General features: G+C 38.6%; 1 protein-coding gene across 1 annotated transcript in view; it reads right to left on the reverse strand.

Annotated features, from left to right (window-relative positions):
- Positions 1 to 27,508, reverse strand: part of TSPAN12 (tetraspanin 12) — a 67,419-nt gene that overhangs the window by 2,580 nt on the left and 37,331 nt on the right. Inside the window, exons 5-7 of the mRNA XM_081535342.1 lie at positions 25,070 to 25,144; positions 20,640 to 20,747; positions 16,445 to 16,588 (exon numbers count right to left, since the gene is read on the reverse strand). Of these exons, the coding sequence (XP_081391468.1) occupies positions 16,445 to 16,588; positions 20,640 to 20,747; positions 25,070 to 25,144 (327 nt within the window). The remainder of the gene's footprint in view (positions 1 to 16,444; positions 16,589 to 20,639; positions 20,748 to 25,069; positions 25,145 to 27,508) is intronic.

Genomic DNA, 27,508 nt, shown 5'->3' on the forward strand with positions numbered 1-27,508 from the left:
TACAGTAAGAGCTCAGTTGCTGCTGCTGCTAAGTCGCTCAGTCGTGTCTGACTCCGTGCGACCCCATAGACGGCAGCCCACTAGGCTCCCCGTTCCTGGGATTCTCCAGGCAAGAACAAAGGAGTGGGTTGCCATTTCCTTCTCCAATGCATGAAAGTGAACAGTGAAAGTGAAGTGGCTCAGTCGTGTCTGACTCGTCACGACCCCATGGACTGCAGCCTGCCAGGCTCCTCTGTCCATGGGATTTTCCAGGCAAGAATACTGGAGAGCTCAGTAGGTATCAGATTTATCTGGTATATCAGCCCACAGAAGATTAGAAAGCACAAATTAAAAGAGATGCAGAATCTATGAAAAGCAGATATTAATGGACAAGTATGAGTACAACACTTTTTTAGAGAATAAAACACCAAAAGCATAGCATTGTGTTCCCACTGAGTACTGATGAAATAATCCTTGCCCACCTGTAACAGCAAAGGTGGAGGTCACTGTTTCTTAAGACAGTGAAGTAACTATCCAAAATGTTGTTTGCCACTGAGACTTTAGATCATGACTCTCCTCACGAAGCAAAGAAATCTTTAACATAGTTTGGAAAGAGGCACACCAGAAATACTTCAAAAGGTTTAGCTTCAGACATTTGGAAAGTTAATTTACGTGAACATATCCTTTAACATCATTGTTAAGTAATGCAGCACAGATCATCATATCCATCTGCAAAGAAATTGATATAAAATGGCTTTGCATGGTTTAGTTGATTCCTCAACTATGTTTTCAGTACTTAGTACAAAAATGGATCTTTAATGAATAAAGAACAACTAAAATAAATTCCACAATTAAAGGTAAACTACTCAAGAAATACATATGCTAATGATACAACCCTGTGAAATAAGTCAATATTGTTTGATTTTTATCTTTTCAGCAGTCTCTGGTGCTTAAATTTTACCCATATAATTCTTCCCATTGGCATGTAAAGATCTCCTATCCCTTTAGACTAACTCACTCTAAGCTGAATAACTATGCAGAAAAGGTAATATTTTTTAATTTTTGATTAAAACAAAGCAGAAATTGACTGTGCTTCATATTCCAGCATCCAGTAAAGTCTGTTTCAATTTTATTTTAAACAACCGCATATACCAAAACAAAGATACAGTAAATTATATCATCTAGGATATTTGGGAATGTGATATATTAGATAACAGTGAATGTTCTAGAGTGGGAGGGGAACTTAGAAGTCAAAAAGTTCAACTTTTTAATTTGTAAAAATATGGCTAAAAAGCACTTCAATAGTAACATCCACAAAACTGGCAGAAAAAAGACCTCCGAATAGCCTCTCCCCCATATAAGCAATGAAAGCACTAGAGAAAACTGTCAGAATCAACTTTTTTTAGAACTCTGGAAATTAACCAAATGCTTGCAGCAATCTGAGGAGCATTTATTCAAGAGAAGCACCTGAATCTCAGTAAGAACAGCAAGCTTTGTGGCATTTTAATTTGCTTTACTCCCATACCCCTTCCCCAGCTCTGCAGGAGCCTTGAAAATAAACAGCCCACAATTATGGTAAAAATCAGTGGTCTGGCAGCCACCAAAGGCAACAGAAAAGGGTTGGAGCTCCTTCAAAGATCCATTGTCAGAGAAATGTCATTATTTGTCCTATCTGGTGGTTCCCTGAAAGCGCTCACTTGCAAGGCTGTCTTATTTGACTTGACTTGCAGCTCAACCTGGGCAACAGTCTTTTGCCTCTGGGATGTATTTGTCAAAAGCATTCAGAGGTAACTGCTCAAAACTGAGGCTGCCTGAGGCAGTGGAGAATAGTTGCATACAATGGGCTAGTCAAAAGCCGAAAGGAAAACACGGGAGAATGTGAAGTCCTTTGTGGTTTTGGCAAAGCTCTGATGTATTTGCGGGGATCTAGAAAGTTACACATGTGAGTAAGGCTATGCTCAAGCCCAGGACTGTGCACATGCTCGAGAAAGAACTAAGAAGGCCCTAAGATCTCACCTCTGGCTAATGTTGAGGCTCTATGCTTCCTCAGCAAAGTCTGGGAGACTTATTGGTTCTGGGAATCTAAGGAAACCTCAGTGGCCACACAAGAAAATGCAATAAAATATTAAGACAATCCAGGCTGTCATGAATGGGTTTGAATCCCACTGAAAAAAGCTTTTCGGTTCCCCCAGAAGAGTGGACATAGGATTGTATCATTATGGCTCATAGTCAGGGCCTGGCCTCCTTAGAGATCACTGGACCTGAAGATTATCTCCATGTCAAGGAGGGTAAAGGTGGTTTATTCAAAGCAAAGGTCCTAGTTAGACTCCTCAATTTTATAAATAAATAAATCAGCCCTATTACTTCCTCATTTAGTTTACAAAGATAACTCCCAAACTAGACAGAACGTAAGTATTTAGTTTAGTACTGTTTGTCATCAGAATTCATTAAATTATATTTTGTCCTTCTCTATCAAAAATCCCTCAAAAAGAGATGTTATCTACAGACTATTTAAAATAAATAAAATCAACTGCCATCTCTAGGTACTTCAGCTTATATCTAAACACCACACCAGACTACCAAATTCTACCATGCTACAATACATTAACCTGTGCCCTTACATATTATTTTCCACTGAAGTGGATTTTAATGATATTGAAGAACACCATAAGAAATTACTCTATAACATTTTTGAAAAATAATATTGAAGGTATTTTCCTAGGTATTTTAGAGTAGTAGATCTAAAACTGCACTTGAACAAACACTTTAGAATTTTGCTCCCTTTGAAAAACTAGAATCCATGCCCTCCAAACATTAAAATGATCCAGATGATTATGTATCATTTCACCTGGGCTTTCAGAAAGCTCAAGGACAAATATCAAACTTAACCACAGTAATCCCATTTGCCTTCACATCAAGCATGTCCAATTATTCTTTCTTTAATCTTGGCTTTCCATTGCTATTTATGTATTTTTCCCTTCCAGTTTTATTGAGTTATAATTCACACAGCACTGTGTAAGTTTAGGGCATACAACATAATAATATGACTTACATATATCATGAAATGATTATCACAATAAGTTTATTGAATATCCATCATCTCATATAGATACAAAAGAAAAGAAAAAGAAGAAACATTTTTCCCTTGTAATGAGAACTCTTAGGATTTATTCTCTTAACAACTTTTATATATAACACACAGCAATGTTAATTATATTAATCATGTTCTACATTACTTCTCTAGGACTTATTTAGCTTTATCCAATAAATAAATCTTATTTTTATTATTCATCCATTGTGCCTTTTTGTTGTATGTTGCATTAAATCATTTAATAAAAAAGATACAAGGTGTAAACATATAAATAAAGCAGAAATCTCTCTACACTGCACATAATTTAATATTTCTTTGGTAATTCAGGAGGCATTGTAAAAACTTGCAGCCTATTAGGCATCATGCTGAATTTCAGAGAATTGCTCACACAATTACTTAAAAGTTAAGGATTAACTTTCCAAATGAATATTCTTCTTCTTGAAAAGAGAGTATTTCTTCAGATTTCTGTGTACAATATGATTGTCTGCCTCAGCCACTCTCCGAATTCTTCATAGAAACAGCTCCAGGGTTTATGGCCTATTCTGAAACACCCTCTTCAAAGTAGTTCAGTCTGAATACAAGTTGTGAGCTTATTTTGAGCCAGTCAAATAATCATGAATAAGGTTTACATTTTTCAGTGTAAACTTGGATTTTTTTTGTTGAAAAGCAAGACACTAAGTCTAGAGAAGAAAAAATATAAATGTGTCTCTGTATAATCTATTGTACTATTCACAGATATCTAGTTGCACAAACAAACACTGTTGAGTGTTTGCTGTTGAGTGAGACAAAAAAGGAAGCAGAAATGTTAAGAGTTCAAAACTGCATTCCATTTCACAAAGACTCTTTTACTCACAATAGGAAAGAACTAAATTGCATTTATTTGCTTTTCTCAAAATAAAATACTGATTTGATTTACCTTGAATATGTTTTCTTCCTAAATAAAGCCATGTTAGCACTGCATTAATAACCTCAGATAATTCAAAGGTATGGAATAAGACAAGTTGGCTAATCTACTTTGCTTGCTGCAATGTTAAAATTCTGGTCAACTGTAAATAACAACACCACCTTTTTAGTGTTAAGAGAGAGGTCACTAATCCCTCTATTTCCTGGAATCTATCTGAAGGCATGTCAAGATGCCTTACTTCACTTGAGGAAATTGTACACTTGAAATTATTCTCTGATCAAGTTCCAAAATGAGTTTCTAAAATTAGAAGAACTCCTGTGGGTTTTCAGTACTCAATATTCACAGGCCACATCAAAAAATTAGGCAGACTTCTAATGTGCTTATGAAGATAAAGTATAAACAAAATCTAGGTGCCAATACATGCCAGTATTGATATCTTCATAACTGATTTTTCATAATAAACATAACTCCCAAGTTTGAGATGACAGTGTTAACTATCAGGTACAAATAAATAACATTCAGTCCTATTTATTTTAAAATTGAAAAACTGAGTGATAGCAGTTCATGAGTTCGTGAGCTTTAAAGAGTTTGGAGCAAAAGTTCTCCACTGATAATCATAAGCTCTGCAGGAAAATAAACCCGTCCTTAAAAAATTAAATAGCAAGTAATAAAATTCAGTACAGGATTTTCTGTTCTCTTAAGAGTAAAGTCACTCAAACCCATACACAGGAAATACAGTAGAAAAAGTCTTCATGTATCTCAAAAAAACCCACAGACCCTTGTATCTCATTTCATCTTCACAAGAGCCCCATTAAAGATGCAGAATCCTAAGTTTAAAAGACTACATTTATCAAACATCTGTCATTTTTACCAAAAATACGAGGGTGAAAGAGGAGAGTGAAAAAGCTGTCTTGAAGCTCAACATTATAAAAATTCAGATTATGGCATCCAGTCCCATCACTTTATGGCTAATAGAAGGGGGGGAAAGTAGAAGCCGTGACAGATTTTATTTTCTTGGGCTCCAAAATCACCACAGATGGTGACTGCAGCCATGAAATTAAAAAATGCTTGCTCCTTGGAAGGAAAGCTATGACAAAGCTAGACAGCATGTTAAAAAGCAGAGACATCACTTTGTGACAAAGATCAGCATAGTCAAACTATGGTTTTTCCAACAGTCATGTACAGACATGAGAGTTGAATCATAAAAATGGCTGAGTGCCAAAGAATGGATGTTTTTGAATTGTGGTACTGAATAAGACTCTTGAGAGTCCCTTGGACAGCAAGGAGACCAAACCAGTCAATCCTAAAGGAAATCAACCCTGAATATTTATTGGAAGGACTGATGCTGAAGCCGAAGTTCCAGTACTTTGGCTACCTGATGTGAAGAGTCAACTCACTGGAAAAAGACCCTGAAGCTGGGAAAGGCTGAAGACAAAAGAAAAGGGAACTGCAGAGGATGAGATGGGTAGATAGCATCACTGACTCAATGCACATGATTCTGAGCAAACTCCAGGAGACAGTGAAGGACAGAGGAGCCTGCTATAGTCCATGGGGTTGCAAAGAGTCAGACACGACTTAGTGACTGAACAACAAGTGTCAGAAAACCCAGAAGGTGGTATTCTCCCTAGAAAGGTGAGGTGCAGGGGCAGATATTCAGTGTCTGACCAGAAAATGTATAAATACAAACCGCTCATTAGACGCCATCTCTCGCTGGGCCCTTTCGTCCATCTAAATGTTTGTCCTTAAGAATTGGAAAGATGTGAAAACAAAATGAGAAACCACATAAAGTCCCCAAAATCTTGACCTAAAATCTACCTTCAGCCAATACAAATAGAACTAGAAAATGCATATTTTCCTGCCATTACTAGCAAAATTTAGGGCAATTTGGTTAGTTAAAAATCTAATCATAGGTCACTATTTTTTCTATTTACCCTAATAAATGTTAATAAATTGCTGTTATTATTGTCATTAGCTATCACCATGCATTGAAGATTTGTGTTTATTTCGTGCAAAGTGATTTGCTAAGGGTTTCTTATTAAGTAGCTCAATTTATTCTTTTTAAATTATAATGAGGCAGATACTACTATTATCTCATTTAATGGATAAGGAAATTGAGGTTTAGAAGTGAAAAAAATCTACAAACACTCAGCTTGCTTCTCACCATGTACTCCACATCTTGAAATTTTAGTGACTAATACAAGTATGGGCTTTGGAATCAAATAGATCTGAGTTCAATCACTGACTAGCTCTATGAAACTGGACTAGGTCACTGAACCTCTTTGTGCCTCACCTTTCTTATCTGTAAAATGGAGATAATGATACAGCACCTTCAAATAAATGTTATAGGGCTTATATATACATTTATATAATGTATATAAAATGCTTGCTCATAGAGAGTTCTATATGACTCTATTTGAAAAATCCTATGTGTACTTTTCAATCCCTAATTTACTTTAACTCTCAACTATTACTGTAGTATATATATTACAAATATACTGTAGTATACAGCATATTACTATGTATATATTGTATTATATATATATATATATATTACAAATACATACTGTAGTATATATTACTGTAGTATATATTACTGTAGTATATATTACAGGCACTATTTGAAGGGTAGTAAACATGCTAATTCACTCACATGAGATGGGTATTCTGGTTATCTTCATTTTAAAGGTAATAAAAATGAAGCACAAAGAGGTTTAAAACTTGCCCAAGGTCACACAGCTAGCAAGAAGTAGAGGGAAGATTTAACCCAAAGAGTCTAGTTTGGAGCCTAGCCTTAACCTCTGAACCACGCTTCCTCACTAAGGAAAACTCATTCCTAGAATCCTCACCTTCCTTGGCTTTCAGGACACTGCTTTCCATTTCTCCTCTACCCACAACAGATGTCTTCTCCGCCCTTAAGTATTGCCATTCCCCAACTTCTGTCCTTTGCTGCATATATTACACCATCTGTTTGTGTAGTTTTACCTCCTCCTATGCATTTATGGCACCCCACTGCAGTACTCTTGCCTGGAAAATCCCATGGACGGAGGAGCCTAGTAGGCTACAGTCCATGGGGTCGCTAAGAGTCAGACACGACTGAGCGACTTCACTTTCACTTTACCCTTTCATGCGCTGGAGAAGGAAATGGCAACCCACTCCAGTATTCTTGCCTGGAGAATCCCAGGGACGGCGGAGCCTGGTGGGCTGCCATCTATGGGGTCGCACAGAGTCAGACACGACTGAAGCGACTTAGCAGCAGCAGCAGCAGCATGCATTTATTGCTTCCTACATATTGATAACACGTGGAAACTGTTAAGACATCCCACTTGCCCTAGTCTGTTCTCCACTCTTCCTAGCATAGCATTTTCTACAGGAACATAGCCTCTTATCCAGAGACCACACTTACCAGCCTTCCTTGCTGCTAAGCATAGCCTTGTAAGCCAAGGGAATGTGTGCAGAGGTGCGGAGGACAGAGCCTCATCCATTGGATGTTCCCCTTCCTACTTCCTCCTCCTCCCCACTACTGCAACTTGAGGAAAATAGGAGCAATTGTGGAAGACAAATGTTTAAAAAAGTGACACTGTCTAAGCACCCAAGACCCCTGGGCAAACTTGTACAATAGGGCTGCCTGGCAGCCTGGACCAGCTGATTGATCTATGAGAGGGAAACAAGAGTTCTACCTCATCCAAGCCATTGTATTTGGAGCTAGCACTTTCCTAAATAGGGCACACAAAACCCAGATCTCTGGCTGAGTTCTGTCTCCTGAACTTCATACTTCCTACTGGATTTCTGCACATGGAAGACCTGACAGGAACCTTAAGCTCAGCATTTCCAAAATGGAGCTGATCAAATCCTACTGCTCCCCTCAACAAATGACTTCTTCATCTCTCCAGAGTCCAAGTCAACGTCAAGCATCCTTGTCCTTGCAGCTTCACTGTCACACACTCCCCACACCCACCCCAGTCATCATTCTATTCATTCTCCCCCTTTAAATATCCTTCATACTCATTTCCTCCTTGCCCTCCTCAATGGCACCCCTGAATTCCAGTGCTTATAATCACTCACTTGAATTACCTGCACAGTTCCCTACCTGATTCTGTTCTCACCCCATCAAGACACAATTCTCACCTCCACTCAGACTACACAAAGCCAACCTAATGATTTTTTTAAAGCATAAATTAAAAATTGTTACTTTGTGAGGTACCTTCTCAGGTCAAAATATTATCATAGCTTTCTATATCGGTACCTTCTAAAGGCAAAATTTGCAAGTCTCTACTAATAAAGCACAGGAGGAAAAATAAGTTGTTTGAATAGTGAATAGGTAACAGGAAACTCACCATTGAACTACATCGAGACAGAGAGAGAAAGGAAAGAAGGCATTTGTATACCCGAAGCAAAACCGGTAGAACAGTTCAAGACCTGATTAGATCAAGCAAAGCTTGAAGATAAAAGGGATCCCCCCCCCGCCCCACCCCCCACCAAGCCCAAACTGGTCCTGCAAGGCTTGGATGATAAAACAGCTATCACTCCAGGCCCCAGTCAACCCGACCCCTGCCAGCAGTTAACGGAGGAGATAATGAAGTCAGCAGAGAGGCACGAGGAAGTGTCTTTGACTTTATATAAAGGAGCCCTGAGAATGGAACTTCTTGGGGATATTCCATCTAAATAACCACGGAACTTGAAAAGCTTCCTACCGTTCACCGTTCAGGCTATTCTATGTGTGTTTATCTGAAAATGGCGCTTCATCATTAATAAATCAGCATCCCATAACTACTCTGTCCTCAGCTTTACTTTCCTAACAATGCCTCAAATTGGTGAACTTGTTTGTCTTTTCATCTGGCAACTACTCACAGACTTCAGGATAAAATACACACATTAGCAGGACATATAGGGCTTTACATAAGTCAGCACCTGCCCTGTCCAGCCCTCCCCATGCCCCCTGCACCGATTGGGCTGTCCTGCTTCTAGCTCTAATTCTGCACCATTTCCTCTGCCTGAAAAGTCCTTTAGGGACCCAAGCCACCCAGATGTTTTTAGGCAACTGGCTAACATCCACTTAGCCTTTAATAAGACTGGAGACACAGTACCTACTACCCACTCCGTGTGTTCTCACCGCACAACTCCATTATAAAGACAGTGGCCACGAGGAACCGCCACCCAGTGTCAGGCTTCTTCCCATGCCCCAGGTCAGGATCATCTCCTTCCCACCTCTTTTTCTAGCCACTGACGGGAGGATCATTCCTTCACAGAGTCAACCAATTTCACAATAGTGCAACTGGATGGTACCTGGCCAAGGGCCTTAGCTCTTACCTCTTCCTTCCTGCCTTGGGCTCCTTTTTGCAACACTTGCCCCTAATTTTGTTTGTTTGGGGCATGGCAATTTACTTGGTCCCAAGAAGAATCCCACGAGCAGCACAACAGTAGGATGAGCTGGGAAAAAATTAATCCATCCCATACCTAGGTAGAGCTTGCCAGAAGGCCACACCCCCATCCCCCACCCTGTCCTTTTGTACCCATAACACTCTGTCATCTTTCTTCCTCTGGTTCAGGAGTGCTGACATAATATTTATGTGTGTGGGATGTTGTGTGTGAAAATCATAAAATTAAACTTCTATTAGTGAAAGCAGACACATAGTACTGACTCAACTTTCTAATTCTAACAAAGATGTTTACAGAGAAGAGTATTAACTAAAAGAGTTGAGGGCTGAGATTACTGCCCCTCCCCACAAAAACATGTACATAGATTATAAAAGAATATCATTTTCAAGGACAGCAGGGTGCAAAGAAGATGGGTGGGGCCAGGACCTCCAATCCCGGTGAAGGCTGAATTCCTGACTCTCAGCTCACCGTGCAAAGGTAAACACACAACTGGGAGAAAAACCTCAAAACAAGCCATCTCACATGATCACCATGGCTGCCCCCACCTTTAACTTAGGGGAGCATCTCTGCATGTACACTTACTTTCTGAGAGGACTGCAGACCTAAACACACCATCATCATCTCAGTTCTTCCTCCTGCAAGTCTGGACTCAGAGAGAAAGATGCATCCCCTTCATACCCACACCCCTCAGGCTCGTGCTTAGTCGTGTCTGACTCTGCGACCCCACGTACTGTAACCCAGCCAGACTCTTCTGTCCATGGGATTTTCCAGGCCAGAATACTGGAGTGGGTTGTCATTTCCTCCTCCAGGGGATCTTTCTAACCCAGGGATCGAACCCAAGACTCCTGCATCTCCTGCATTGCAGGCAGATTCTTTAACCGCTGAGCCACCGGGGAAGCCTTGCCCTCCTCTCTCTCTTTATTTATATATAGAGGTTTTCTGTCACTCAGAAAAGAAACAAATGGCCATCTAAAGAGGAAGAAATGGTTTAGGGCAAAATTATTTGCCATAAAGGAAAGTATTAAGAATATTTGATATTCAAACCCAATACCACAGGGAACTTGTCAGGATTAAAGGTCCAAAGAAAAAGTGTCTAAATGGCACACAGCTTTGTGGAAACCAGCTCACTGTCTGGCCCTTATATAACCTCTGTGAATAACTACTTTTCTGAAGAAGCAGTCCATTTCCGAACAGTAGTCTTTCTCCTAACTACAAAACAAAGGATTGTGTCTTTGGGCGTATACTTTACTTGACTCTCTCTCCCTCTTGCTTGTACATTTGAGTTGGTCCTTTTGAAGTAGGGCCTGTTGTGAGCTTGTTTACATCCATTTCTTTTTCTTTAGGTGGCACGCAGAGGACAAAAATGCTTTTTCAATTTTTTTTGAGGAGATGTTTTTGCTTATTCTCTATCCGAGATAGCAAACACTGTAACTATTCCCTACAACTGTGTTTCTTCACACTTTTAGGTATATTGTCTTTTCCCAATAAAAGCTGATGAAAGCTATAGATCCCAGTTGCTGAAAAAATGCATGCAAAATGTCAAAAACAATTACAACAGTATCACTTTTCTCTTGAAGCCCATCCAAGAGTTGGGCTTGGGGTAAGGTCCATGGGCAAGGAGTAAAAAGTCCCTATTTTACCCAAACTTTTAACTCAACCAGGCTTCTTTAGTCTTCCTTCTCTCTTCTTATTCTCCAGTCAAGTCTAGAGCTCTAGTAGCAGACAGGATGGAAAACTTGGCAGAGGAGAGAAGGAAGAGACGCATCTTAGTCCTGTATTTTACCAACTTAAACTCTGATGTTTCATTGAAGCCAAGTATCATACCTAGTATTTAAAGAGTGTGCTTATATTAAAAATCAAATTAGAGGGTAGGAAGTAGTCAGGAATCCGTGGTCCAGCCACCTCCAGGTTGAAGGAGGGGTAGCTTTTACACTTGCAGTTTTCTGGGAGGAAAAGATACTCTTCAAAAGATCTTTGCCAGGCTGAATCCTTGTCACCAACTGGGCTAGGTTCAAATGTCATCTCCTAGGAGAACCTGTTGCTAAAGAGCCTGTCTTAAGTAATTCCTTCATAGGGCTTCCCTGATAGTTCAGTTGGTAAAGAATCCACCTGCAATGCAGGAGACCCTGGTTTAATTCCTGGGTCGGGAAGATCCACTGGAGAAGGGATAGGCTACCCACTCCAGTATTCTTGAGCTTCCCTTGTGGCTCAGCTCGTAAAAAGTCTGCCTGCAATGCGGGCAGTTGGGTTCAATCCCTGGGTTGGGGAGATCCCCTGGAGAAGGGAAAGGCTACCCATTCCACTACAGCCCATGGGGTCACAAAGAGTTGGACACGACTGAGTGACTTTCACTTCACTTTCACTTTCACCAAGAAAGTCATTATTTTGCACATGGCCCTGTTCAGAGTCTTCAAAGTGCTTTTCACCATGTGAAATGATCTTTTATTGCTATTTTTTTCTTGTTAAATGTCTAACTAGAATATAAGTTATACTGCAGGAGAACTTTTTGTCTGCAACATTCTCCACTATATCTTCAGCATTCACAACAGCACTTGGAAACCAGCAAGTAAAACTTTTGAATGAATGAATGGGACAGAACCAAATTGATGGTCAGAGATATTTTCATCTGTGAATTTTTGAATATATACTTTTATACCAGTGGATAGCTCATTATGGATATTTGAGGAGCTGTGTGCCAAACCAAACAATACCTCTGATAAAAATGTTTTTTAAATGTGTGATTGCTGCTCTATTTCCACTCTGTCATTTTTCACAAATTTCAAATATGTCATAAAATATTATTGGGTCAGGGACCATGCAGGCCACCAGATGGTTCAGAATGATTTATTTCCTTGATTTCAGACTGCTGAAGAAAGATTGCAGGAAGAAAGTCAGTTCTTATCTCTAAGCTTACAGAATATGAAAGATAAAAGGGACCTTGAAGTTCATCTAGTCCAGATTCACTCTTAATTTAAAAATCCATTCTACCCACCAATCACATAGTTATCTGACCTTGACTTTAATATTTTTAGTGATGAGACATTCACTGTTTTACAAGAGAACCTTTATCACAATTGGACGGATTTTGATGAGCAAGGTCTTCCTTCTATTGATTCAAAATTTCCTTCCTGTAACTTCTGGCCCTTGGAGCAACAATGAATAAGTCTAGTTCCTGTTCGGAATGATGAACTTTGAAATATTAGGAGAGATCAAAATATCTCTTTTTAGTACTTACTATTTCAGAATAAGTTTCCTGAATACCAATAGCTGTTCCTCACTTGTTTACCCTTTTAGACCCCTCATAGTTCAGGTGGATGATCTTTGGGCACACTGCAATTAGGAAACATGTTCTCCAGGGCAGAGAGGAACTGACTCTTATTTTTAATGATGGATTTAATTGTATTTGTGCCATAAAGCTACTAAGTGATCCACTTTTGTAAGTCAGCTATACATATAATTATGTGCTATATCTTTACCAATATCAGCATCTGTTATTAATTATAAAATGCAAAAGCAGATTACTCTGATAAAATGAACCTCTATCTCTGCTGGAAGTCTGTCTACAGAACATCTCAGAACTGACATTGTCAGCTTGCTTCTGAAAGTCTTTGATGAAAATATGAAAAAACTTTTAAAATAATATGGATCATCAATTTGCCCATGCACAATAGTGTAGCTCTTGTTAATCTTAAAATTCATGTAACAGCAATTATAGCCATCCTGAAGTAAAGCACCTCATTCAAATACTACCAGAAAAAGTGAATTGCATTTTTAAATCAAAAAATTTCATTAAATATTTAATTAATTGCTTCTCAACTAAGTAACAAAACTGAAGTGAATCTGTCCATTTTCAGATTTTTGGGAAGATATGGCAAATTCATTCATGTTTTGTCATTCTCAAGGATCAATATTGGTTATAATCATGTTACTAGTATTAATCACCAAAGAAAGTAGAAATTATTATATATGTAGCCCAATAATTTCCCATCTTGACTTCCTACTCCTAAGAATTAACAAATGGATTAGATTAAGTTTACACTAGGAGCACTGATAGGCTTCAATTCATGTCTACATTCACATCTATTCTGTAATCATCTGGGGCTTTTTATGGATTTTGGTTTTGGATTTTATTCTGCATTTTTTCTTTTTTATCCCAGGAGGCAGCACTCCCTGGGGCTCACATTCCAATAAGTAAATGTCTGTCTGTAATCATCTGTTTTGCTTTTTTGTTTTTAAACCTAGTGGTGAGTTGTAATGTATTTGAATATCTACAATTATGTCTGCATTTATTATTATCTTAGAAATATTTAGCACAACCTCCTGTTTTATGAAATCAACAAGACTTTAACTGTTGAACTTATTAGGTGACCATCCCTACTACAGACACCAACCAATATTCAGCTTTCACCCCACAAAAAAGATGTAGCATATCACTGAGGAACTCAAGAGACACTGAACAAATAATTCTTTGGCCAATATATCTTGTATATTCCTTTCCTTTCAAAGCCAAAATGCTACTAAGCATAATATGCTTGAAATGATAACATGCAAACACAATACTTCCCAGTAGTGTGGGGCACGACTACAAGTATTTTGATTATCCTTTAAAATAAACAACCTGAGTTATTCAGCTGCTTCAACAATTCTCGGCCCCTCCAAATTCATATGTTAAGGCCCTAATCCCCAGAATCTCAGAATGTGATCTTATTTGAAAAGAGAGTCTCTGCAGATAGAGTTAGTCAAGATGAGGTCATAGCAGAGAAGGATGGGCCCCTGGTCCGATGTGACTGGTGTCCTTATGAAAAAGGAAAACTTGGAGACAAATGCAAACAGGGAGACTGCCATGTAAAGATAAAGGCAGAGACGTGGGTGATGCTTCTACAAGCCAAGGAATGCCAGTGATGGACAGCAAACCACCAGAAACTGAGGGAGAGGCACACAACAGATGTTTCCTCACAAGCATCAGAAGGAACTGACCTTGCTGACACCTTCATCTCAGACATACTGCCTTTAGAACTGTGAGTCAATAAATGTTTTGTTTAAGCTACTCACACTGTGGTACTTTCCTACCTTAGGAAGACTAATACAATTCTGAATCTCTTAAAAATATTTGGCACTTCTCTCTGTGGCATGTCTTCAGAGCCCAAAGAACTTTATTTTGGCTTAAACGTGACATAGCCTTGTCCTCTCAGATGAATTTTTTAACAGCCAAAAGTTACTCATATTTAAGATATGTATGAGATGAAGCACTTGTGTGGGTAATCCAGCATCTTTTTCAAATTTGTTAATTTACACTATAAATTAATAAAACTGATTTTCTTTTTGTGTATCTTTACAACTGACTTTAGCAGATGGCCTAAAAGATGTTTGGAACAATAATGGTATTTCCAGGGAAAAACAGATACGTGTTGTGTGTGTATATCATATTATGAATGGTATCAATTGTTATTTTTATGTTGAGATGATTTGTGGTACCCAGATGCTTGACTGGTGAGGTATCTGGGAAATGATCCCAGCCCATCAGCCTGAGCAGCTTCCCTTCCATCTGATTTACATTTTGAGCCTCCATTCTAGATCAAGACTACAACAAAACCTTCTGTAAAGATGTTTATATCTGTATGGTCCTACATAGGAACTGCTAGTCAAGTAGCTGTGGAGCACTTAAAATGTGGCTAGTGCAACTGAGGAAATGCAATTTTTATTTGATTTAATTTTAATTGAAATAGGAACATGTAGCTATTGGCTGGTAAAGAAACCACCTGCAATGCAGAAGACCTGGGTTCGATCCCTGGGTCAGGAAGATCCCCTGGAGAAGGAATAGACTACCCACTCCAGTATCCTTGGGCTTTCCAGGTGGCTCAGATGGTAAAGAATCCACTCACAGTGTGGGAGACCTGGGTTCAATCTCTAGGTTGGGAACATCCCTGGAGGAGGGCATGAAAGCCCACTCCAGTATTCTTGCCTGGAGAATCCCCCTGGACAAGGAGCCTGACGGGCTACAGTCCACAGGGTCTCAAAGAGTCAGACACAACTGAGCAACTAAGCACAGCACAACTATACTGGAATGATGTAGTTCTAGATTTTAATTTGAAAATAGGATTCCTCTAACGAAGTTTGAAAGTCACCATTAAAAATGAAGGAATAGGAAAGCTTCTGCTAACAAATGAATAACTGATGATTCTGATAAATTCTCCCAGAAAACGTAACTATGAAAGTTTCTCGGCCATTTGACAACTTATTTGAATCCTAGTGAGCATCTGTCATTACACCAGCTAAAACTAACATCACTGATCATTAACCAGCAGGGGGACCTGAAGACTTGAGGACAGCATTTTCTCTGGGGAGTGGAGAGAAACACACAATTTTGCATGTGTGTGTGTGTTTTGTCATTTTTTTGTTTTGTTTTGTTTTCTTCCTCCCCCATTCCCATGTTTTAGTATATATGGAAGCCCTAAATACCTATTCCGGAGAAGGCAATGGCACCCCACTTCAGTACTCTTGCCTGGAAAATCCCATGGATGGAGGAGCCTGGTGGGCTGCAGTCCATGGGGTCGCTAAGAGTCAGACACGACTGAGTGACTTCACTTTCACTTTTCACTTTCATGCACTGGAGAAGGAAATGACAACCCACTCCAGTGTTCTTGCCTGGAGAATCCCAGGGACGGCGGAGCCTGCTGGGCTGCCATCTGTGGGGTCGCACAGAGTCGGAACGACTGAGGTGACTTAGCAGTAACAGCAGTAAATACCTATTCTGCTCAGGAACTCCAAACCTTGTCTTTCTGAAAATCCAGAGTTAGTCACATACTCTGCATGTCTATTTTAAAAGCACCCTTAGGAGGTGGCAATGGAGCTTGGTTCTAGACAATACAGTTCAAATTCCAATTAATTCTAAAACCTAATCTTTCCCAATTTTCTTTGTTAAAATGTGATCAGAGTATTCAGACTTTTATATTTATTTTTAGCTTGGCTCCCTTTCTTCACATTTCAGAGGAAAAAATATTTCAAGTTCTTTATATTTAGATAGAAGAGGAAAATTGCATTGGCCTATTGTTGGTTCTTTACTTCCATGATAAGTGAATGACACATGGCCTTACCTCTTGATAGAGGTCACTGAGATCTTCCTGGTGGGCCTGTTTGGAACATCCTGGGAATTCCTTAACACAACAGGAATCCGGGGGCCAGTCCATCTCTGTCATTTCCAGCCAGTCCGTGAAATAGACAACTCCACAGCACTTGAACTGAAAAAGAATGACTGGTCAGGCTCAGAAACAACAAAAATATTTTCTTAACTTTTGGGAGATTAAACATTAGATTTCTTAAATTTTTGTACCCAGAGCTAAAGTCACTTCTGTCATCACCTAATGATATGTGCACATTCTATGTTGACAACAGAAATGTAGGAGAGGACTTCATAATGGAACAATTCTGCACAATAATGCCCATAATGCATGAAGACAGATCAGGCATGACTGAGACTCACTCCCCAAGTGTAAGCTCCTCTACAAGTGATCATAGAGCGATAGTATTAATACACATACTAACAAAACAAATAGCCGAAATCTTGCATTTAACATTAAGCCTCCAGCTACTAGGGAATAGTTCATCAATCTATTTGCATATTGCCTAGTTACTGACTTAACTGCTTCACAAATTCAAATATACTAAATGTTTCTGCAATCTCTGTAGAAAGATTTTTGGCCAACAGCCCGCATCACAAATATTACCCAACTCGAGTTCATTAACTACTAAATTTCCAAAAATTTCTGCGATATGAACATAGGTTTGGCTGACAAATTTTATTCAGCTGAGTGAGAATCTTGAAAAAAGCTGTCATATCCTATCACCGTAATCTCAGAAGAAATGGTGTGCTTTTAGTTTGAATAAAGTTGGGTTTAAGACAAACTAAATTGTCTTTTTTTTTTTCAGTCTCATTTCACCAAGTATTAACAAAAGCTTTCTCTGGCCAAGGTTTAGAAATACTGCTTAAGGACATGCGTAGATTAGATTCAGAGTAAATAACTCTGAAAACTTTCTGCCCTTGGGTAGAGGAGGATTACTCTTCCATACAGTCAGAAAGAAGGACTATGCATGGGCAGTCACGGAGAAGAACTCTGCCAAGAGCGGCTGGCTTTGCAAATTATGTAAGCCATTGATCAATCTGTGTTCAGGATTAACACTGCATCATAAAATAGCACAACCCACCATTTCAAAATTTATCGAAAATAAACTTTGAAGAATTCTGAACTTCTTTTGGGAAATGAAACGAGATGATTTAACATGTTTTCAGTTGTTTAAATATCTAATTTTGAAAGAGAAAAAAAATCATCTTGAATACTATACATGAAGAATCACTGACGCTACAAGTAATATTAAATTTTCCAAGAAACTTGAGAAATAATTTTAGTATTTTCCTTTCATGTATTTTTGTCTAAAAGATACAAATATACCACAAACATCGTGAATTAAGGCAAACACAATTTAATGCCGTATATTTCACCTGTCATTAAGAATTCATAAAAAAACACAGATAGTAAAAATGACTCCTTTCCCAAAATCATAAACTACTACATTTCCAAGTTCGTCTTTTTACATCCCTGCATGCAGAGGAAACCTACTTCTCATTCCCTAACCTCATGTGTTTTTCTGTGTTGATGACAGGAGGACAGTTCTGGGAACACCCTGACTCCATCCACAATAGAACAGTCCATTTATCCAGCCTTGTCACGAAGTGAGGGGCTGCACAGAAATGACTTTTCCAAATAATTTAAGCATTTCGTGTTCTGGGCCAAATAGTTTTTTATTTTAATAAGTCACTGAGATATTGTTTCTTTTTACATAATTGTTTTTCTTCATCAACAGAAGATACTGAATTGATACTGAAATTCTTCCTGAAAACTCTTATGACGCAAACCCATTCTTAAGCCATACGTGACTACAGACTACATCTCCTTAGGCTATTCCTGCCTCCTGTAGAGTCACATTGTGAGATGGAATCACTCCTCTAACATGTTGTCAAACTGGAAAATCCCACCACCATTTCACGTAAGCAGAACCACAGGCTCTGACAAACAGGTCAAGTAAGTTACCAAGATCACCAATCAGTGAGTGATGGAGCCTATTCATTCCCAAGCCTATACTCTCACCTCTATGTTAAAAATATATGTATATATTTTTAGCATCAGTTTTTTAAAAAGCATTGAATAAACATCACTAGGGCTCAAGTGAGTGTCCACTAAAGTGAGGTGCATCTGAACCACACCAAATGAAAAGTCAGGAAAACTGCTGCCTGACAAGGTTGCTTTCAGCTCTACAATTTACTTTGGGAGAAGAGTGTTATCAGCTGAACTGTGTCCTCCTGACCCTACCAGCAAAATTCATGGTGTAAGGTTCTAACCTCCAGAATGTGACCATATTTGGGAAGAAAAATATTTACAGAAGTAATTTAATTAATCTAAGGTCATAAGGGTGGGCCCTAGTCCCATATGCTGCTGTTTAGTCGCTCAGACGTATCCACTCTTTGTAACTCCATGGACTGTAGCCCACCAGGCACCTCTGTCCATGGGCTTCTTCAGGCAAGAATACTGGAGTGGGTTGCCACTTCCTTCTCCAGGGAATCCCATATGACTGATGCCTTTATAAGAAGGGGAAATTTAAACACAGAGGGAAGATGACACAAAAGAAGACACAGGGAGAAGACGACTTTGGCCATCTACAAGCCCAGGACACAGGTCTCAGAAAAAAAGCAATCCTGCTGATGCCTTGATCTCAGACTTCCAGCCTCCAAAATTGTGAGACAATAAATTTTTGATGTGTAAGCCACCCAGTCTGTGGTACTTTGTTATGGCTGCAGCTCTAGCGAATTAATACAAGGGCCTTTCAAAAACTCTTCCAGTAGGCCTAGAGGTCTCCCCAACCTCCTTTTGGGTGAAATAGGCCTACAAGATGGAGGAGAGAACTTACTATACAACAAATCTGAAAACAGGCATGCTATCATTTGCAGTGCTATACAGTCTACCTAAGTTGGATCCCTCTTTGTACTGTTAGGAAAAAAAAAAAACCTCACTTTATTTTTTGACTTGGAATATCATGGTCTGCATCACAAATCTCAGAAAAGAAAGAGCTCTGGGAAGCTCCCATTCAGGGCAGTAGCTGAACACAGCTTACTATAAATTCCCCACATGCTTCATTTATTTTCCCTTCACATTGCTTTTAGTACAGATGAAGAGTAAACAAAGTCAGGAAGCATTTAAATAAACAGGAAATCTGTGCTGCAATGATAATTTTCACCATCTCAACAACTGTAACACAAAGAGCCAGATTTGGAGATTACCCTGGACTTGAACCTCTGCCCGTATCCAAGACAGAGTGACTGAGCAGAGAGCAGGCCATCTATTGTGCAAGACACTGATCCTCAAACACTCGGAGCCCAGGGTTAAATGACATGAGCAGAAAGAGATATATTGGTCACCTGAGAATCTCACTCCAATCACAAGGAAACTGCTTGGGAGAAGAACTTTCCTTGAATCAACAGTTAAAGTAACCAGATTTTAAGCATCTATATAAGCATATATAAATATAGTCCCTGCTTGAGAAGATAATGGGATGAGGTGCTATAGGCATGGTAAGTACGAAAATCTAAAAGCACCTAACTTTGTAATGTTATTGTTAACAACCATAAGCTAAATGAGATCAAACTCAGGATCCCATTTAATTTTCTCAACACCCAGAAGAGACAGGTGCTTTTTTATCCCCATTTTGCAGATGAGGAGACTGAGGCTTAAAGAAGTTAAGAAAATTACAGAAGCTCATGTAATAGTAAGCAGCAGAGCTGGAATTTGAAGGAAGGTCTTTCTTTCTAAAAAACTATGCTTTTAATGATATATTGAATCCTAATTCCCCAATGAGACCCATTATTTTAAATTTCTTAATGGTGTTTAAATTACAGAGAGCTCTAAAAATCATGAAAAATGATCCATTCAAATAGAGCTTGGGTAATGATCAAGGAATTCTCATTAAAAAAGCAAAATTTACAGTAGTTTAGCAAAAGAGTTTAAAAAACTCTAAAATATATGTGAACCACGTGAAATGAAGGGGAAATGATGTATATGGGAAGAAAAGCAGGGCATAGAGCTGCTTCAAGTATTTCTTGATAAAGAGCTACACCAGTGGTAACTAAATCATGGGCTTAACTGTTCAGCACAGAGAAAATGACCAAAGCCAAAGCTCCACACACTCATGAAAATGTGCCATTTATTCCATAACCTCTACCTTAGAAAATGTAGCACTTACCTCTCTCTGAAAAAAATTCCAAGCATGAGTAAGCCACCGGTATCTCGGTAAGCCATAATTTGTCATTCTGGCTTTCAAAGTGACCATGTCTGACCACTGAACTGGAACCTAGAGATTAAAAGAAACAAAATATCAACAATTGTAACATTCAAGCAGCCACATTCAGACACACATATGTCTACATATTCACAAACACAATCACTCATAGACTCATTCACATATACTTACTTGGAATATACTGCAATTGACAAATACTATCTTAAATTTATATTTGTGGTTTAAATTAACTCAGGGTTATTAAATACTTAGTGAATAATCTCTACATGTGCTAAACGAGGAGGTACTTCATACTAAGCAAAATAATGTGAAATCACTTAATGCCAATATCAAGTTTAAGGAAATCACAAACAAATAAGCTATGTGTTCTACGGGCTTCCCTGGTGGCACAAACAGTAAAGAATCTGCCTGCAATGTGTCCTATAGATACACCTGGAGAGCTCCTAATAGCAAATGATCCCTGCTGCAAAATGCCCTTTATTTGAGTACATAATGCTATGAAATTGTTCTTTGAAGTGACTGCAGATTATGATACTAAAATAAACAGAAGAATTAAGAAGAGAAAGAGTTCAGCTCAAGTCAAGCCTCATTCTAGAATAACGTTGTAAATACATTTTCAAGAATTGGATTTTAGAGGCATTAACAGAGTTTAATCACAACAGAGCTTCAGGTACACAACACAACAGTTGGCAAGAAATCTAGTTTCAGCATATCATGCTGTGATTTTTTAATAGCTGGAATTTGATTTATTAAAACATTGTTTTGAATTTTTACATCTGTCATGAGAGAAATTAATCTATAGTTTTCTTTTAATCTCTTTGTCTAGTTTTTGGCATCATAATAATGCTGGCTACATGGAATGAGTTGGAAGGTAGTCCCTCCTCTTCAACCCTTTTGGAAGGGTTTGTATAGATTTATCTACAGTGCCACAGGAGAAATGGGGCCACACAAATCCTAGTCTCTCCACACCTGTGGTATTAAAGTAACTCCTAGGAGACTAGACAGACATCCACATCTGATCTATGGAGCAATATGAACTGGGCTTAGTCAAGCAAATTTGACACTAATTCAAGATTCATATCTTTTTGAAATCTTATTTTTAACAATAGTAATATAAACAGTAGTTTAAAAATTCCTGGCCATAAAAAAATCTTCATTTTGTTCTTTTGTTAATCTTCATTTTTGTTACTTGGAAATATGCAATTCAAAAGAAAACACTCCAACATCTAGGCACACAACTTTGTTTCCTAAATAATGAGCTGATTGGGTATACTTTGTGTTCATATGGTTTCAACAAAGTTCAGAGAACTAACCAAAGTTCAAGCTACTTCCTAGAAGTTCTTATTATCTCATATCCTTTGAACATAAAATAAATGCAAGTGAAATAAATTCTCTAGAAATGTATAATCCAAAGCAGTTAATATTATTGACAGATTTTATCTAGAGAAAGAATGATGAATGGAAGGTGAATATGTATAAAAAACAGAAATAATGGGGAAATAGGCTGTCTGACACCAAATATCTTGACTTGGTTATTGTTGTGGTTCAGTCACTAACTTGTGTCCGACTCTTTGCAACCCCATGGACTGCAGCATGCCAGGCTTCCCTATCCTTCATTACCTCCCAGGGTTTGCTCAAACTCATGTTCATTGTGTCGATGATGCCATCCAACCATCTCATCCTCTATTGCCCCCCTTCTCCTCTAGCCCTCAATCATTCCCAGCATCAGGATCTTTTTAGTTATTATATCTGGTTATTAGAACAGTCTTCTTTTTAATTTATTTTCCAAAATAAATATAAGTCGTTTCCTTCTTGTGACCACAATCCATCTGAGACTAAATATAGCAAGAAACAGAGGAGGTCATTGAGGTTCTGGCACAAAATACAGTGATCTGGCCATGAAGGAAAACACACATGTATATTGGCTTCTTGCATGGAACAGCTAAGAGCACAAAGCCCATTCTATGTAAAGGCTGGATTCTGCAAAATTTGGCAGCTAATAAACCTTAATGGCACCTTTCATTCACACTGCTATTAGTGCAAAAGCAATAAAAAAAATTCTGACAAACTTTTTTCCTAAAGGACTACTTTCCACATTTCTCTTTTAAACAGCCCTTATTTTATCCTGGTGACTTAATGGGGGGGGTGGATTTTTACAAGTAAAACAGTGATGTATGCTTCAGCTGGCACAGCAGTGTACACCCATGTAGAACCACTGTGATACTAAGAAAATATTTGCCTATCACCCCTTCGTAGAATAGAAGAAAGTACTTAAAATACATACATTCCTTTCTGTCTCCTCAAGTTCCTCAGAATTACATTAGAGACCAAAGATTTCCTTTCAAATACTTAAATTAATTCACTTCAAACTTGTTATAACTTAGGAAATTAATCAAATATTAATATGACATGCACACTATACAAACCATTTTTAAAATCCACTAGAAAGTAAACTCGCTTTGAAAAACCTTTTAATTACCAAAAAAGAACACAAAAGTTGAGATGATGCCATCGAGAATTATATAGTTCAGTTCAGTCACTCAGTCACGTCCGATTCTTTGCAACCCCATGGACTGCAGCACACCAGGCTTGCCTGTCCATCACCAACTTCTGAAGTTTGCTCAAACTCATGTCCATCGAGTTGGTGATGCCATCCAACCCTCTCATACTCTGTCCTCCCCTTCTCCTCCTGCCTTCAATCTTTCCCAGCACCAATTTACTGTATAATTTATGAGAATTATACAATTTACTATCTATTCTTGAATGTTAAGGAGATTCATGTGTTTTTTTGAAATCAGAAACAATTAATGACACCAAATCTGAGTCCCTGGACCCAACTACCACTTTACATCCTTAACAAACCAAGTTTCTAGGGATAGTGTGAAAATATGATTCTCAAAGACAGCAAGAGCCTATTTTAATGGACATTTGGTTTTGAAGATAGTGCTTAACTTTATATTAAACTAGCTAGAACCTGCCTTGACTTCAATTTTTAACAGAGAAGAAAATAACCATAAATTCCCTCTTCTTCCTGAGAGTTGTCATATATTGAAAGCATGAGTATTTCCAGAGGGGTTCAGAGGTGTGGCAGTACCAAAGGGTAGTCTACATATAAGCTGAATTATGTAGAGTAGCCACTAGGCTGTAATTATCACTTAGCATTGAAACAGAGTCACAGTACAGCAGCAGATTCAACATAGACTCTTTAAAAACTGCATCAGTACCAGAAATGTCTTTAATTTTCTTACACAGCTCCCAAAATGCCTCTCAGAAACAGGTGTAAAAGAATCTCCTCTTCTTAAGAGCTCTTAGGTGCTTCCCTGGTGATCTAGAGGTTAAGACTCCATGCTTCCACTGCAGTGGGCAAGAGTTTGATCCCTGCCAAGGAACTAAGATCTCATATGCCATGCAGACAAATAAATACATAATAAAAAAGCAAACAAAAAAAATCTTCTTTATTTTTAAAAAAAAAGTGCTCTTAAGTTTTGAAATGTTGAAGACTCATCTGGAGAACTTGCCACAGATACAAATATCCAGTCCCGGCCTTTCCCTTTATTCCAATTTAGCATGTCTGGCCTAGAGCCTTATCCTGTGCATTTAAAGAATCACTCTGAGGGACTGCTGCTATACACAACCCAAAGACTACATGTTGAAACAAACATCATCTTCCTGAAATAGAATTCTTCTATGAGGCTCAGAGCAGCCAGCCTTCATAGACATGCAAAGGTGCTCGACCTCACTGATAATCAATGTACCAGTTTTTACCAATAGAGAGAGCAAACATTAAAGAAGTAATAATGCCCAGTGGAGCAAAGGTGTGAGTGGTAAACCAAACATGGCTTGTAAAACCTTAAGGTTAAGAAACTCTGATTCTCATTCATTCTAACACACACTTCTTAATTTGGAAGAAGACACTTCAGCTTGCTACAGCAAGCTGTTTACAAACAGAAGGGCATGTTTCCTAGATATCAGCCTAGAGCTGAAGTCAGCATTTTATAAGGTTTTCAAGTAGATTTTCAAGATTTCTCAAGACCTGTAGCAAATGTGAACATTTCCTATTATTCACTCAGTTCATAAAATTATTCAAGAATATATATTATTTTTGGTTTATTATATCCATATTTAAGCAATCTGTGGAATTAAAGACATGTGTTCGAGTAGAGGAAATGAAATATTACAAATTACACTTTGGAACTATGATGTAGAGACAGGAGAGAAAACATTACATTTTAAAAGTATTGGGAGTATGCATTGTGACAGAAAGCATAAACATTCAAATTAATAATCATGTGCCTAACAACTCCACGGTATCTGATTTAAAAGGCTGAACGAATACTGTTTCAGATTGTGGTTATATCCCATTTTGAACTCACCATTATTTCTTGTTCATATGTCCAAACACCACAAGCCAGTTCTACACAGAAAATGACAAGTAAACTTCCAAAATACTGTAGGAGAACAGAAAATGAATGCTGTTAGGATAGAATCAAAGTAAAATACGGTCATCAGAGACAAGCTAAGTATTATTCAGTGTTGTTCACCCAAAGGACAAGAAAGCAGAGGCACATATTCAAGAAGCTCCCTCCCTTGGGAGCAGATGGGGAAAATTTCAGTGAATTTTGAGGCATCAGCAGACAACATTCAATACTTACCTAACTGGGTCGTTTGGATAGTGCTCCATTTATCAAATGCTTTTATAATTAATTCTCTCAACAGATAACACTACCTTATTTTACAAATGAAGAAATTAATGAGAAAAGTATACAATATGACTTGCTCAAGAACGTGCATAATAAATTTTAGAGACCTAGACACTGCAGCGTGTTCTGTGTGCTGTTCCTTGCCACTTCTCCAGTCGTGCAGGTCACTTTAGAGAAGTAAATAGTAAAAGGGTGAGAAAGAATGGGCTTTCTGAAAGTTCACTAAATTCCAGCAGAATTAAAACAACTCCACTGGACTTTCCTAGGGGCGTAGTGCATAAAGATTCGCCTGCCACTGCAGGGGATATGGGTTCAATTCCTGGTCTAGGAAGATTCCACATGCCGCGGAGCACCTAAGCCCGTGTGTCCCAGCTACTGAGCTCAAGCTCCAAAGCCTGCGAGCCACAACTACTGAGCCTATGTGCTGCAACTACTGAAGCCCACATACTCTACAGTCAGCAAGCCACAACTACTGAGTCCATGTACTGCAAACTACAGAAGCTCGTGCACCTAGAGTTTGTGCTCTGCAACCAGAGAAGCCAGGCCAGTCATGGAAAATTTGTCTTCTCTGGTGCTGAAAAGGTTGGGGACCATTGCTATACGAAAGATAAAGTAATATTTTCTTAAAGAGATTCCATTTTATAAGCCCTTTTATTCTCAGCCTATGTAGTATTTCTGGTCAGTTTCAATCTACTCAGATCTCATTTCCAAGTACTGCCTTACTTTGAAGATTTTAGCCTTAAAGTAATTAGAAGAAAATTCGTGAACACAGTACTCCAAATCAGTTTTTCTCCAAATTCACCTTAATACTTAAGAAATGTCTAGACATGAGTAATACCATATCTGCACTTTATATTACAAAGAAAACACAACAAATATTCAATAACTATATGCTAGGTAAATGTTCTTATCTTTGATAAGACCCTAGGAGAAAGTGAGACTCCAGAAAAAAAAAAAATACACTATGATATACTTTTGCTTTCTCAGATCTCCAACCTAAGTTTTGTCCAAAACTGACTTCCGGTTAGGGTTAGGGTGAGATAAAGTCATCTTCATATTGATCATTGCACAGAGAATCACTCAGTCACTTTTAGTTTAAGAGCTGGATCTAAGAGCAGCATTTATAAAACCTGGTGTTAATCCATAGTTTACAGAGAACAAAACCAGCAAGGAATTGAGCAACAGCTCCCGCTGAGCTTTGTTATGGTAGGAAGTGTACATACGTATCACATTTCACTACAAAACTGTCTGTTGTCCTCAACATTATTGGAACGTTAATGGATCTCTCCTAATGATGTCAACATGTGTCTCTCAAGCTCTCACTCTCCCCCACATACATGGTGTGCTGAAATGATCTGTACCAATCACATTTGCTTCCTTGATGGCTCAGATAGTAAAGAATCTGCCTGTGATGTGGGAGACCTGGGTTCAATCCCTGGGTTGAGAGGATCCCCTGGAGAAGGGCGTGGCAATCCACTCCATTATTTTTGCCTGGAAAATCCGCATGGACAGAGGAGCCTGGAGAACTACAGTCCATGGTGTCACAAAGAGCTGGACACGACTAAGCGACTAAGCACATGATCGCATTTGCAGAGCAACTCTTCCCCTCTTCCTCCACAAATGCTGTCCTCGAACGGTGGAAAACGCTCTGAATTTGGAGTCAGCCGATAGCAGTTCAAATTCAGCTCTGAAACACTATGATCTCTGGAAAATCATTAAACTGCCCTGAGTTCAGTCTGCTCGTCTGTCTGATAAAGATAAAAAGAAAGTCTTCTTCACTGTTATGATCTGACTTGACACATGGGAACGTGGTTTGGAAAATTTTAAATTTTGAGTTTGTAAAGCATTATACAAATGCTATTCTGAAGTAGTTTTTGAAATACAGCCCCATATGGACTTGTCCTTTCCTCCTGGATTTGCCGTTAATTCCCTGCAGTATGCTGCAGTTTCTTCCTCATCATTGTTTTCCAGTATTTCATCTCTTGTTCTTTATCATTTTACATTTCTCCTCCTCCTTATGTAGCAGAGCTCCTGTACATCAGCTCTCAGCGGCTTCAGCTTTTAAACCAGTTGGCTGCCTCACCCACAAGTCACTGTGCTCACTAACCTGCC

The sequence above is a fragment of the Giraffa tippelskirchi genome, chromosome 10, assembly GCF_054371585.1.
Source record: "Giraffa tippelskirchi isolate mGirTip1 chromosome 10, T2T-mGirTip1v1.2.pri, whole genome shotgun sequence".
In the NCBI taxonomy this organism is placed as follows: Eukaryota; Metazoa; Chordata; class Mammalia; order Artiodactyla; family Giraffidae; genus Giraffa; species Giraffa tippelskirchi.